This window comes from Mirounga angustirostris, unplaced genomic scaffold, assembly GCF_029215605.1.
Source record: "Mirounga angustirostris isolate CCGP_5_RB_7025 unplaced genomic scaffold, mMirAng1.0.hap1 SCAF_4, whole genome shotgun sequence".
Classification (NCBI taxonomy): domain Eukaryota; kingdom Metazoa; phylum Chordata; class Mammalia; order Carnivora; family Phocidae; genus Mirounga; species Mirounga angustirostris.
Window position 1 is genome coordinate 173,742,991 of NW_026991712.1, and position 15,380 is coordinate 173,758,370.

The 15,380-nt window shown below is 42.5% G+C and overlaps 1 protein-coding gene across 4 annotated transcripts in view; it reads right to left on the reverse strand.

Moving 5' to 3' along the window:
• Window positions 1-15,380, reverse strand: part of ZBTB40 (zinc finger and BTB domain containing 40) — a 74,935-nt gene that overhangs the window by 17,905 nt on the left and 41,650 nt on the right. For all 4 annotated transcript variants that reach the window (XM_064589788.1, XM_045898492.2, XM_045898488.2 and 1 more), the window contains 7 exons: window positions 9,564-9,753; window positions 8,802-8,944; window positions 4,985-5,177; window positions 3,100-3,236; window positions 2,492-2,693; window positions 2,018-2,151; window positions 215-383 (listed from right to left, as the gene is read on the reverse strand). In XM_064589788.1, coding sequence (XP_064445858.1) covers window positions 215-383; window positions 2,018-2,151; window positions 2,492-2,693; window positions 3,100-3,236; window positions 4,985-5,177; window positions 8,802-8,944; window positions 9,564-9,753 — 1,168 coding nt within the window. The remainder of the gene's footprint in view (window positions 1-214; window positions 384-2,017; window positions 2,152-2,491; window positions 2,694-3,099; window positions 3,237-4,984; window positions 5,178-8,801; window positions 8,945-9,563; window positions 9,754-15,380) is intronic.

Consider the following 15,380-nt stretch of genomic DNA (forward strand, 5'->3'; position numbering starts at 1 on the left):
ACTATGTGGGACCCTCTAAAACTCTGGAGTAATACCACTGTCACCTTTACTTTCTGATACATGACCATAGCATCAGTTTACATCTCTGTTTGTGACCTATCTAGGTACTGAGAGCATACCGAATAAGGCGGCAACGGACGAACCCTTCTAAGAACTGCTGCCTCTTCTCCAATACAGACACAACCTGCGAGCCCCATCCCACTCTGTTCCTTACCAGTGTATGCTAACTCATGCATGACAGGCTGCAGGCCTGGGAAAGATCTGTGGATGCTGCACAGGAGGTGACATATTTCAATGGCCGGGACAGATTTTTCCATGGCTCTGCTCAGCACTACTTTCAGGGAAGCTTCAGGGCTGGCTGTCTCAGAGGAAATGCTCAGAATCTAAATGAACACCATGAGACAAAGGTTTGTGGTTAATATCAGCAGTATTCTCCATGGTTTTCAACTTAGGGGGAAAAAAAGCTAATTTCAGGAAGGCACTGCTCCATCTATAACAAGTTTACATTTCTTGTGATAAATGTAGTGGAGAACCCTCTTTTCCAGAGAACAGGGAAATTGGCAAAATTTAAAAAAAAGAAAGAAAGAAAGAAAAGAAAAGGGAGGCCCGTGTCAAGACAAACATGCAAATACAAAGAAGGTACCAGCAAGGAAGCACTGCGCACTTTCTACAAGAAGTAACTTTTCAGAATCCAGGAGTCTCCACAAGAACTTTTCTAGATCTTAATATTAAAAGCTTGGAAAGCTGTAGGATTTGGTAGTTGGTGGCTCTGTCTTGAAGATCAAGATAATTTTTCATAATATATAATTGTCTCAGTGTCTGGAAGTAATTCTGCATGATCAGTGGCTTCACATTTTTAGACCCTTAGATGTACCCTTTTAAACATTTTCTTTCATGAAAAAAAAACTCAGCTTTTTAAAGACGGTTCAAATAGGGGCTTTAAAGAGGCCAAGAATTTTATTTCAAAGCCATCCTCTTTCAGAATGTTAGAGCTATCAGCAGAAAGAGTCCGTACACTGAGAAAATAAAGCAAAACCATCCACAGATGGCCAAATGGAATTTTCGTTTGGGAAGACATTTTATTTCTGCTCTTTTCAAGTCTATCTAAATAAACCTAATGTCCCTGGAGGCAGGCCTGAGATTCATTAGCAAGGCTCAAACTCATCAACTGCAGGAGCTCCGTTTCTGAAGCGGGAAGCATGCTAGAGAGAGTCTAGCAGATGCATCCTTCCTGTGAAGCCCCAAAGAAATATGTTCCACCTTCTTCCCATCTGAGAGTCAGACCAAGGTGGCGCTATCACCTGTGTGGACAGCGTTAGAAACTTGCCCTTCTGCACACCTTCCATGCCTACCTGGATTAAAAAGCACATACAGGTGAACCTAATTTTAGTCCCTTTATAATTCTTCCCCACTTGAGATGCCCATGATCCTGGGCTGGACATCCATGAATCCCCCCACTGTCCCCACCTGGTTTTTCTGGGATGCTGGCCACACTGAGAAGCATTACAGAAAATGAGCTGGCACTGTTTGCTACCGCATATGGGCAAAAGCTTTGTTCTATCTATGTTTATCTTGGCTCTTCCTAGACGCTGGAACAGAGTATGTAATATGACCAACTTTACTTTTCTTCCTCTGAAAGCAGTTGCTTTTGAGAACATGTTAGGGAACAGTATCATGGTTCCCCTTGAGTTTACCGAGGTTTAGGCAAATGAAATACATCTAGGTTTGAGTCACATGAGCCTGGGTTCAAATCCTGACTTCAACTCTGACCAGCTGGAGCATCCTAGACATGTTACTGAACCCCTTGAAGCCTGAGTTCCCTCATCTGTAATATGTGGATGACACCACCCTGCCATGCAGAGTTGGGAGAATTAAAAAACAAAGAAGTGTTGGCTCAGCACGGGGCTCGGCTCGCAAAAGGCACCCCGTATAATCTGGTGCCCCCCTCAGGAACGAGACCATCCAGGGCATTAGCCTGGTAGAACTCTCTGGAACAACGGGTTTTCCCCCGCCGCACCTCCTTCACAGCGTCTACCAGCTGTTCCTCCTCTGCAGTAAAGCACTTGAGTCCCACCCCCTGTTGGATGGCCTCTAGGATCAGTCTGCGATGCCTCAGGATGGCTTCCAAGGCTGCACTTTCTGGGCTGGCCACTGAAAGAAAGGGGGATTGAAAACTCATGAGTGAAGCTATGAGCACCATTTTTCCTTCACCTTTCTCAACTCAACTCTTCACAGGGAGGATACACTTCACCAATCTCCTTCCTGGGGCTAGGAGTGGGGAAAATGGCAAATTAATACAAGCTTAGACTATTTCCTGCGTATTTTATTTTACAAGGTGCACAAACTCCCATGTCCTTGAAAAAAACTGCCAGTCCTTACTTCCGATGGTAGGGATGTGGAAGATGGCCATGAGAGCTGCTGCTCTTTTCTGGCAAGACTGACTCTACTCTCCACTGGGGACAAGGCTCTGACAGAAATCAGGTACGCCTACCTGCCCGGAAGAAGGCATCGGCACCAGATTCCCTTCGTATTTCCTCCATGAGCAGGTTCAGGGGGCAGGTCTTGGTCTCCTGAGCCACCAGCAGCAATTGCCAAATGGCTGTTGCAGAGAGAGTCTGCTTTTCTAGAACTGCTGACATCAGAGAACTGAAAGCACCCGAGCCAGAGTCACGTTTCACGAGCTTCTCCATGACCTTCAAGATGTGGTACAAAAATACATGTAAGGGATCCTCTAGGCGCCAGCCCAGCTGCAGAGCTGCGAGTCTGAGTCCTGGGCTACAGTGGACGTACTTCTGGGGGTTTCTCAACATCACTTCTCAACCGGAGAGACTTTTATAACTGCCAAAGCTCTTCACACTTCCTTTTGAATGCCTTTCTTATTACTGCAGAAATTACAACCTCTGACTTATCACTCTGCCCTAGAAATCAAATCACCTTGTTTTTCTCCTTCTCTACGGACCCCTTAGCATTTCTCATCACGGCTGTGTGTGTACATTTATGTAAAATACAAATATATTTTTAAAGTATGTATATATGTCATCTTCTTTCCTTCTCTCATTTTACCCACCCTCCCTCCCTCTCCCCCTCTTTTTCTCTTACCTCTCTTTCTCCACGGGCTAAACCCTTCACGTGTGGGATCATTTTTAGTAATATCTGGTTGTCTGTGAAAATCTCCGAGAGGTTTTCATGATACCGCCTCAACAGCTCAGTCCCATAATCATCAGGGCTTGCTTGGACTGCAAGGATATTAGCAAAACAATAATGTTTGCTACAACAAAATGTCCTTACAGGCTTCTGCTACAGAGGATGAGGGGAGTTATAAATGACAGAGGAAGAGCATTATCACACAAGTGCTCTGTCTCCTCTGCAAGGCAAGTTCGGCTCCTGGCTTGGGGCCTCATATACGTGTGTTCAGATCTCCTTTGGTTTACCCTTAATCACTTGGTGCTTCGGGTCACAAAACCACTAACACTTTCAAAGTCAGGGGTTTGCAAAGTCAGTGATTACTCAACAGGGAGGTAATTAGAAGGCGTGCTTGTAAGAGATTCAGACATACAGATTCAAGGGGTGTTATTCCTCGAGCCTGAGGTTAAGGATCCATGTGGCAATCCAAAATACTAGCAGGCATGAGTCAAGACTCCGGTAGTGAAGCTGACCCATTGTTCTTCATGCCCTTTGAGCCAATCTGTTACTCTCTTTTAAAAGGTCATATTTAATTTCAAAGTAAGAAAAATAAACACTATCAGGCATTTCCTTTGGTTTTATAGATATTTAAAAATGTATTCTCCTCTTTGGCCCAGTTAACTTTGCTTCTGGGAATCATGCCTTAAGAAATGCTCTGGAGGCAAAGAGTCTGTGTACAAAGATATTTGTCACTGTGTCACCTGTGATGAGGAGGTGGAAGAGAACACCTAATATTCACTGAGGACCTATGATTTGCTAAATGCTGCACATACATTGTCTCACAGTAGCCACAAAAATGGATGTGATGGGTGCCATTCTCACCCCCATCTCAGAGAGGAAAAAGCGAGGTTCAGAAGGGTTAAGTCATTGGCTCAGGGTCACACAGCTACAAAATAATCAGGCAGTCTTGACAGCCCTAACCGTTACACCACATGTACCCCTAAACAGGGCATGAGTAATGCATGATATACATCCCTATAATGGAAAACTACACAGCCTTCAAAAATAGGGTTATAGAGCATTTTCTGCAATGTGGGGGAGAAAGTTTATATAACACTGTTAAACAGAGGAAATTATAAAATTATAAAATACAGTAGAATATCTCACCATTGTAAAAATAATGTGACAAATACGTCAATGGGCTAGTACTGACATAATCAAGTGGAAGGGTTTGAGATTGTTTTCTTCTTTATTTTGTAAATGGTTCAAGTTTGTATTGGTATTCATGATTTTTATAAGCTAGAAGAAAGTTCTCTCCTTTTCCAACTACCCTTTTTCTGAAAACCACCTCGGTCTCAAATGCTCTGGGAATGGGGAGAACTGGCTAGACTTGGTGCATTTTTCTAAGGACTGGGACAGGGACTCCTGTCCCCCCAGACTGAAGGTACACGAGGGGTGGGTAATTCTGGGGACCGCCAGAACCAAACAGCACTCACACGGGAGTGGGAAAATCAAGATCAGAGTCTTGGCTGTTCAGATTTATCAACCCAGCTTGTCAAAATCATGAGCTCTGTGAGCCGGCTGGCTCCTTCAGCATTCCCAGGTGCCAGGTGCCAGCCCTGGAAAAGCCACACCTTCACAAACGCCGAACCACGGGAACATCACAGGGATGCCTGATGGACAAGAGGCATTCTCAGATTTCAGATCTTAACTCCAAAACTACTGAGAATCACTGCTTTCTGTTGTACAAGGGCATCTCTCACCATTACCTCATCTCCCCAGCATGGAGCCCAAAGGGTGTTGAAGCTCTAATTTTCTGTGGGAGAGGTTCCAGTCCAGAGAGCCGACAATTAACGGATACCTGGGGTGCCTGACGAGGTGGCTAATCGCTGCAAATTCTCCAGCAGAAGGCCCAAGTGTGGTGATGTCGGTTTCACAGCCTGAAGGAGTTTTACCAAACTCTCTGCAGTCAGAGTCTTATCTTCAGACACACTGTGCAGAAGCTTCTCCATCGTCTCCTTGGGTGTCCCGCCCTCGCAGCAATCCAGGATCACCTGCAGCAGCAAGCAATCAGGCAGACAGCGGTTACTGGCACTTCCAGATGCATCTGATGCGCCGCGGGGAACCCAGCAAGGCTCTCAGCAGGACGGGGCGCCTGTCCCTGGGTCCCCCTCCGCGGCCTCCGGCACCGCTTATATTCCCAGAGTCTCCTCCTTGTGCTATGTCAGTAAAAAGCCCAAGTTTTCTCCAAACGAACAGTTCTGTGAAAACCCTTCCTCCTCAACTGCAGGTCTGTGTAGACGCTTTGTGGTTCCCCCCCATCCCTCCCCCCCAGTTTGCATTTTGTGAGATTTCTACCCAAAGCCCACATGGCAGCGCAGGCAGCCTACCTCTCCCCCAGTTCTTCAGACTGGGTTTGTTCAGACACAGGGACTGAGAAACAGACGGGCAATTAATGAATACAGCTACAGCGGTTTTCAGCCTCTGTTCAATAACTACATGATTGTGTAAGAGGTTGCAATTTCAGGGCAATCCTGTTATTTTACTTCCTTTTACTTAATTTTCATAGCAATTTGAATGTCCAGATAATTTACACATTAGTCTGGTCTCCAAAATAATAGATTTAAAGTGCATTTCTGGATAATTTTTCTTGTAGTTTCTGTATTCTCAATCTCTCTTATCAGCTCCACACACACATGGCTCCGGTCATCATCCCCCACTTCCACCCCCTTGTTCTTCCTTGGTGTGCTGGAGTCAGGAGAGCACAGGGCTCCAGCAAGAGGTTGAACAATAAAACACACGACTGTTATTTTATAGTTATTTTCCTATTACAAGAGAACTATTTCCTAATGTACTACAACTCACTGTGTATAACTTGGCTCTTACGGCACAGATAACGTGGGAGGTTATTTCAACACATATAATCTACAGATTCCTTAAGTAACTGAATTTTGAGCTTTCCTTTGGGAAAATACCAGCTTTCAGGAGAAACAGTCAAGCAGATCAGTCACAGTAGCATGCCAGAGGATGCCATTATCAAATTAACTCCCATTGAAAAATAAATTTAGCTATAAAACCAAATTAGTTTCATGTATATGAAAGGAGTATCTACATTATATATATGAAAGGAATGCATACATTATATATTAAGCTGTCATATTCATCAATACAGAACATAGTCATTCTCTTTAATGTCTAATATAACTAGATTCCTACTAAATGAATCATAATTTAAAATTAAAGCACCTGTATCTAAAAACCATGCTGATTTCAGTGCTCTTAGTTCCTAAGCAATGGTCTGATACATAACGAGGCAGCCAGATACTGTCCAGAGTGGGTAGGGGCTTTAAAGCAGACAAGCCTAGTAGGAACCCCAGTCCTAAAATGTACAGCCGGTGTGACCTTCAGTGAGTCCTTTCATTCTTTGAACCTTATCTTCCTCATCTGCGAAAGAAGAGAATAATACCAACTCTTGCACACTTGTTATTAGGAGTTTCTGAAGTGAAGTTGCTATTTGTAGAGCCTGACGTAACGTCTAGGACATACGTGATCTTTAAATGACAGTTGGTATTGATACCCTTAGGCAGCTGTATGCACAGTGGTTAAGAGAACGTGCCGTATTTCCAAGTCTGAGCTCCAGTATGGATGCCCAGCAGCTGTGTCTCTGGGTGAGCTGCTTCACCTTCCTAAGTGTCTGTTTCCTCATATTTAAAATGAGGGTAATATCCGTGACTTCATAAAGTTGATGTGAGGGTAGAATTTAGTAATGTTTAAAAGGTCCTCAGCACACTGCTCGGCACACGGTAAGCAGTAAGTTAACAACTGTCATAATTACTATTTTTGTATCTGTTTCCAATCCTGAAGTAAAGACATTTCTATTTACCATTTCTTATAGAACCCAGGGTATGTATATATAGGGGCTGTGGTGCCTTGATTAGCATCATTCTGTAACAGAAGAGAGTTCTAAAAGGCTCGAGTGCATGTTCCATGTGATGCCCACACACTGTGGCCATTCAATCAACATTCACCTCTATGGTCCTGGTTTATTGTTTTGCTTCAGTTTTCATGAGAAGAAGTAGCTTAATGAAGCTCTGGTAGAACCCCAATTCTAAGAGGTGTTTTTGTGATTTGTAACTAATTACAGTTCTTCTGCTTCAGTCCTTTCTGTCAAGTAAACTGAAAGTGACAGAGGAAAATGACACTGTGGTCTGTCTTGGTGCAGAGAATGAGGCTGAGTCTGGGCTCTTCCTATAAATGCTGTTTTACCAAGATAATGAAACAGTTCAAAGGACACATTCAATCTAGCTAATAAGGAAAAGGTTTGAATGAGTAATCGAATGAAATCCCTAAACAGGGAATCAGGTACTTCTAGAGCTATAAGCAACTTACTTAAACTGAGTGCCTGAAATTACATTCAGTCTTAAGCGTAAGGAGAAACCGGAAGCTTAATCTTATTTTGTATATTATCTTTCTCTAAGAAATTCAAAGGAGTTATAATTTTGGGAACACATAATTTATAAAGTCTAATTTTGAGATTAAGGATTGTTCCCATTTTATATGAAAAAACTACAATTTATGACCACTGAGAAAAAGAGAATTGAGGATCCAGTCTTTACTACTGATCCATTCTACCACTGCTTTCTAAACATTTTCTCTCCCAAACATGTAAGCCACTTCCCAGCTTTAAGAATTGATGCCACAGAAGTTCTCTGTCCCTACTCCTTCCTTCCAGATATAAAAATATTTTTAGCACAAAGTTGAAATCAATAACACCAACAAACACAGTTATCTAGTTGACTTGAGAAGTCATGACAGCAGTTTCATGAGGATTTTAGTAGCTGCTGGTAGGAGAGTAAACTGGTACAACCTTTCTGAAGGGCAATTTGGCAATATATAGCAAACACTTGAAAAATTTTATACTCTCTATTCCAAAATTCCACTTCTTAGAAATTACTCGAAGGAAATAGTTTGAGAAGTATGCAAAGATTTGTGTGCAAGGATGTTCTCTACATCATTTATTATGGCAGAAAGTTGGAAACAAATGTGCAACAACAAACAACTAACGAATTATGGTATGTTCATTAAACAAAATACAACGCAGCTACCAAAGCCCATACTATAGTATGGAAATATATTCACAATACATTAAATAAAAAACCCAAAGCTATTCTGCATAAGCCTATCCCAGGATGACTCAAACGAGAAAAAGTGGGAGCACATGCTCTAAAATGTCAGCAATGATCATCTCTGAGTGATGAGATGGCGAGAGATTTTTTTTTTTTCCTTTTTGCTTGTTTCCCCAATTTTTCCTACAGGTGAACAGTGTATCGTTTCTGTAAAAAAGAAAAGTGCCAAAATTATAATTACAAATGTGCCTAAACGTTTTCACTCCTGGGGCAACTGTTTTACATTAACAACTCATTGAGTCAGAGCAGGACTATCCCCACCCTATCCACATATCTAAACATTTCATCATACGACACAGTGTGTAAGCCCCTCAGCCAGCTGCTGCCAAGGGTACAAAGAGACACGGTTCAAGAATGTGAACGTCTAGGTGCTTACTATGCAGTAGGTATAAAAACACTGCAAGGGAAAAAGTGCTATGGGCCACAAAGGAGGTTAAAAAAAGTGCTACATAAACTCAGGAAGGAGGAAGGGATGCTTGACACCACAGTTACCCTTTTCTCAGTGCCAGTCAGGAATTCCTCCTTGGCTGTTTCCAGGAACTCCAGGATAGGTCTCAGCTGTGTGACACACTGGATCAGGTCCTCTTTGTGTTCTAGTAACAGAGCAGACAAGGTCTTTCCCTCCTCTGTGCTCCCTGGGGGAAGAGAGAGTGTGAGAGACGCACAGGAGAAGCTAGTCAATTTGAAGAAAATGACAGCACGGTTTGTCAAGAGAGATCTAACAGAATAGTAAAGTGATTCTCAGCCTATTTTGAGCACCCAAATGCAGAATCTCTTTCTGGAGAGGAAAATACTTTATTATTCTGTTTAAACGCTATGAAAGGAAAAATGTTTCATTTATCTGACGCAACACAAAGCTGCAGAGCCAGGCAGAGGTTAACTTCCGGTTGGCAAGGCCACTGCTTTGTACCTAACCCAAACGAGAGAAACTTCGGCCATCAGTGCTGCCGGCAAACCAGTTCACCCTGGGCACTCAAAACATCGCCTGGGATGTGTGGCTTGTGAAGGGCAGGAGAACATTGATGATCCTCTCCAACTTCAAAGTGTCAGACTAGCTAACTAGGGGAGAGGAATGGAGACTCAAATTTAGCTTGTATATATTTAACAGGCAGCTTCTGGAATTATGTGTAGAACTGATGTGAAAATCACTTAATGATAATTAAGCCGCTGAGGAAATGTATCACCGGAGCAAACTTGACAGCACCTTCCCAGAATAAAACTCAAGCCACCCAGGTGGACAGGGTTTTCTCCTACCTTTTGGCTGCACCACGTCGACATCTGGTTTTCTGTCTAACAGTGCTGCCTTTACTGCGGGATTGGAATCTTGGTACAGCTTCAAGAGCGACACGACAGTCTGAACATCCAGGCTCTCATCTCTTACTTTATCCAGGATTCTCTGGAATGCCGAGTGTCCTTCTTCACCCTCAAGACATCCCATTATAGTCTGTGGACACAAGTAACCAGAAAGAGAGATCAGCCAGCCACAAGAACCCCATGCTCCTTGGATCTGGTGAGTGAGGCCCTCAACAATTTGATCCCCGCCTCTTTGGCCTTTCGTGGTATTTGGCATTCCGATGGCTTTCTGTCTCACGGCTCTTCTGACTTCAGAACACTGAAGCATTCAGGATGGATAAGCACCCACCTTTCTGATCCCTCCTACTCGGCCTTCCTCACTGGTTCTCCTTCCAAATCCCTAACCATAAGCAGTACCGAAAACTGATCCCAACTCTATTTTTTCTCCTGTATGATCTCCCTTTGGAAAAACTCTTACATATACAGCTTTCATATCACCTCTAGGCCGATAACCCTGAAAACTAGCTCCCTAATGCTAAGCTTTCTGTTTAAATCTAGAGCCACACAGTTTCTACTAGAAATGCCTTATCCTCCAGAGGTCTTGGCACCACATGCCACCATCTGGACTCTTCTAACCCTGGAGTACTAAAATATCAGCAACTCCAGTGGTGAAATAAACAAAATTAGTGGGAGGAAGGCCAACTGGAAGGAAGGGTTAATATTTCTATTTTAGCAATAATAAATTTATTCTAAAAAAATCTGGAACCAAAAGTTAATTTTATGTGCATAGCCTTTATATTTCTACTTGGCAAAACTACAACCTACCTTTGATGTTTTTTAGTGTCAATACTATAAGTTTCCTCACAAGAAAGCAAAAAGTTATGGTTTTCTGCACATATACCACACACACACACAACATGAAAGGATCTCATGAATATCTATACTTGCAAAGTTCAGCTAGATAGTTATTATAAATTCTGGTAGTAATTATAGGTTTAAAATTTTTGTTTGGAGAGATTTTTATCTTTCTCTCCTCCTCCCAAATAAACAGAAATTATGAACAAGTTAGACTGTGTTTCTTGGCTTTGCTTAAGCTTGCTTCCTGATCACAGAATGAACATATAAAGCCAAGTTAAACTTAAAAAAAAAAAAAAAAAAGGCTCCTGTGATTTTTAGTCATATACAAAAGTAAATTCAGATAAAGCCCAGTTTGGGAATACACATTAACTAAATTAAGTAACTTCCATGAACCTGAGTAACCCATCTTGTCTACATTTTGAAAATAAAAAACAAATGAAATACCAACTCAGCTGAATGCTTACTCACTTTCAGTCACATTCATTCAACCTTCCATGCTCTTTTTAGTCACCCTAAAATCTCTTTAAGGAATGCCTTTTCCCTGACAGCAGTAGGGACCTGTGGTAGGCAGCCTCAAAATGGTTCCTAACATCCCTGCCACCAGGTATTCATGCCCTTGGGCTGAACCTGATGTCGTGCTTCCAAGGAAAAGCATATGGCAAAAGTAATGGAGGGCACTTCTGAGGCTCAGTCACCATGACTTCCCTCTTGTCCATGTGGGCACTCTCTGCCTTCGCTCTGGAGGCAAGCTGCCATGTTGTGAGCTGCCCTACAGAGAGGCCCACGTGGCAGGGAAAGGATGTCTCTGGCCAACAATCAGTGAGTGAGCTTGGAAGTGAAACTTCAGAATCCTGCCAACAGTCACATGAGTGCACTTAGAAGGAGACACTCCCCATCCCCACCCCACCCTCGCCCTCCTCCACTCAAGGCTGAGCTGTCTGCAGCCTTGTCTTGGACCTTGAGCCAGGGACTCTGCGAAGGATGCCTAGATACCTGACCCACAGAAATGGTGAGGTAATGTGTGTTCTTTTAAACTGCTAAATGTTAGGGTAATTTGTTATTCGGCAATAGATACCTAATACAGACCCTCTCAATGCTAATGCCCTCAGTAAACATGTTTTTCTCTCTTTATTTCTCCTTTCCTTCGATGCATCTTAACGGACACAGCATTTAGCCGTCTTCTATCCTAGGCCAGTGTGCTTTCACCTGAAGCTCTCTGAATCTCAGTATCCAATTTGTCTGGCATTATCATTTGAGCCAGTGGGGAAGAGGCGCTTTCATCAATGGTGGCATCTGATGCACTTCTCATTATCCTCTCTGCTGTCTCCTCCTCTGCAGAACTGCTCAGCAGTGAAATTAAAACATTTGTTAACTTCATTGCTCAGCAGTGACACTAGGGTGTGACCATCTGGGAAGAGGAGCAGGGGTGAGAGGATGAAAGGGCCAGAGGGAGCAGTCAGCTGCCTGGACAGCCCTGCTCTTTGCTCTTTCTTCCAGAACCTACTGGGGACCTGGCACCAGAGCCAGCATTTTAACTGTTACTCCATCAGCCCCCTAAGCTGCCTGGGGCTCCTCCGTGCAGTGAGCCCTTTTCTGAAGTAGTGTATCTGCCTAAACAGAGGGAGTCCCATATTGTGGAAGACTAAGGTTCACTGACTGCTACCATGTAACAGAACTCTAAGACATGAGCCCAAAACAGAGTTTTGCTCTTTAAACAAACATTTGGAATTCCTTTGATTCTTAGAGTTAAAGGTACTTCGATAAATTCATACCAAATTATGGTCACACATGTAATCAACATACTTTGATTTATGAATGAACTATAGGTCAATATATTTAAAGATGGGACAGTTTCCTTTCCTTTTAAAATTTAAGCTTTGCCTTACACTAAGGTCTTTTAATTGAATTTACTTATTTTCCCAACTGTCTGCCTACTGCCTTTGGATTTGTTTGAGTTATGCTGTGTTCTTACTCACCCATGTCTCCCCTGAATGCCAAGGGCCAGATGATGGCACTCATCACACAGACCACAAGAGCTCGACATCATCCCAGACACTGTGTGTATGCGCCATCTACTTAACTCCTCACATCAGTCCTAGGAGGCATTATTACCACAACTACTTAAATGAGAGAGAGGTGAAGTAACTTGCCTAAGGTTGCGTGGCCAGTAAGTAGAGTACCAGGGAAGAAAGCCTGAGCTTATTCCAGTGACTCAGCACCCCTTTCACCAGTTCCCACCCCTAGATTTTGAGTGTAACCAAATCCATTTACACTGCATTCTCCTGGACTTACTAGAGTCAACATCATGTTGAACACTGGGTCATAGCTAGACAATCTGTACAATTCCTCCTGGTCCCAGTGATTTGTATACAGACTGGTACACAGTAGATGCTTCATAAATATTTGTTTAACCAAATGAATACCTTGCCATAAAACCAATAGCCTTTCTATCAGTGGCTGCATTATCTTAGACTTCATAATTAGCACAGAGAAGATATGGCAAAACAACAACTTACCTCCATTTCTCATAGACCTGTAAAATGAACCCTACCCTGTCAGTGAACACAGTCCACAAAACACAGACCTGCACTTCTTGACAAATCTCCAAAGTAGTGACATGGTTGAAAACATCAGATTCACATAGGAGAGGAGACTTGTTTGCCTTTGAAACAAAGTTGAAAGAGAAAAAAAAGCTACTCGGCCTTAAGCTTTGGGAGTCTTTCTAGAACTTTAGGTGGAAAGTGGATCAAACAGCAAGGAAATCAATAGTAGAAGTTATCTCTTTATTCTAGTCAAAGATTCGCTTTGCTATATACACAATTAATTAAAAGCAGGAACATGGCTAGGAATAAAGAAAGAAGACAATTAAAAGTTCCTGCATAAAAGCTAAAAAAAATTATGAGCTTGCCTTTAAACACAGGATTTGCTCAGCTCAGCCAGAAAGCCTGTTAGGTCAGTATCTGCTTTCTCTAATGGGTAGGGATATTACACCGAGATAAAGATGGGCAGAAGCCACTTTCCCATCCCAGCACCCAAGAGATTTCTCCTTAATCAGTTCTGGCTTTGGTTTCACACAATCCAAGCGGCCCAGCCTCGTCCCATGTTGCTGCAATCACTGTTCAGGGAATGGCTTTGCCACCTTTCAACATTTATCTCAGGAAATAAAATAAGCAGGACGCTAATTAGTTCGTGGTGTCCTCCTGAAACTCGGGGCGGTCCAGGCCAGGTGCACACCTTGTATCTGTGTTTCAGAAAAGGAACAGGCTGGCCCATCTCAACCAGAACACTCACAGGCCTTCACAAGCCTCCAAATTTCACATCTAAGCACAGATCATTTTTAACATTAAGTTGTCTTTTTAATGTTGTGCCTACTAACCACGTAACAGCAACAAAAAGCATTCAAAGCTCCTTGGGAGCTAAAACTCTTTAAACAGAAAAACAACAAACAAACCCCCAGCCTTTACAATTGGAGCTGAAATGCAGACTGATATTCCAAGTGAACAGTTTGCAAATGCTTTCAGTACTGAGGCCTTTTGGGGATTCCCATAGTTTGGTGACTCCAAAAAAATAATTACATATGTGGCAGGACTTCTCTGCTGTCAAGACACTCTACAGGGATAGGGATCCAGTTTTATTTATATGTATTTTCCTAGCAACCAGCTCAATGCCTGGCACACACCAGATGCTCAGTAAGTATTTGCTGAATCAAGGGGTAAGCAAAGAATAACACTTAGGAAAAATGTGTACTCGGTGGCCCCTCAAAACACTGAGGTGTCAGCACAGACACTGTGACATCTGCCATCATACACTAAGAACTGTGCAAGCCATTAACTTCTCTAGCAGTGCTTCCCAGAAATGTGGTCTACTGATACCAAAACAGCAACACGGGGAGCTTGTTAAAGATGTAGATCCCTAAGCTCTACCACAACCTAAGAATCAGACTCTCTGGAAATGAGATGTACATTTTAACAAGTGCACCGGATGATTTTTATATACACTGCACCACTGTTCTAGAGACTGATGGCTTTGTACCAGACACTACCCCTTCAGTTCAGGAAGGTACTTCCAAATGGGTAATGGTCCCTATTTGAAAGCATGACTTACAAATTAAGCTTAAAGTAACAGCAATCCATCTCATGTGTCAGAACAAATGACCATGGCACTAGGATATTATAAGGCATTAAGTAAAAAGGGGGTTTCAAGGTCAGCTAAGTCTAAAAATACAAAGTTAACGTATAAACAAACAATAGCAGTCACTACCAATTGAGCTCCTTCTCTGTGCCTGGCATTTTAATGTGAGTTTTCCATCAATAACCTTTATTAATTTCACAATGATCCTGTGATGTAGGTGACAACATTCCCATTTTTACAAATTAGGAAATTAAAGCTTACAAAGATTAAGTTGTTTGAGGTCACAACACTAGCAAATGGTAGAGCTGAATAACTAATTGTATATCCACTAAATGGAACTCTGCTCAGGCATAAAAAGGAATAAATATGCAACAACATGAATAAACCTCAGAAGAATTATGCTGAATGCAAGAAGCCGGACCAAAAAGAATATAGACTGTATGACTCCCTTTATATATAATACTCTAGAAAATGCAAATTCATCCACAGAGAGAGAGAGCAGGTCAGTGTCACCTGGAGATGGGCAGGTTGAAAGGGGTAGGAGGGAGGGATTACCAAGGGCATAAGGAAACTTAGGGGTGGTGGATATGTTCAGTATCTTGCTTGTGGTGATGGCTTCAGGTTTTAAAGCTTATCAAACTGTACACTTTAAATACATACAGCTTGCTGTATGTCAATCATACCTTAATAAACTGATCTAAAAGAGAGTTAAAAAGAGAAAGAGAAGAACAGGGCCTACGTACAAAGCAGTACTTTACCAACTCTATATACTTTATTTAATGGAAGCTT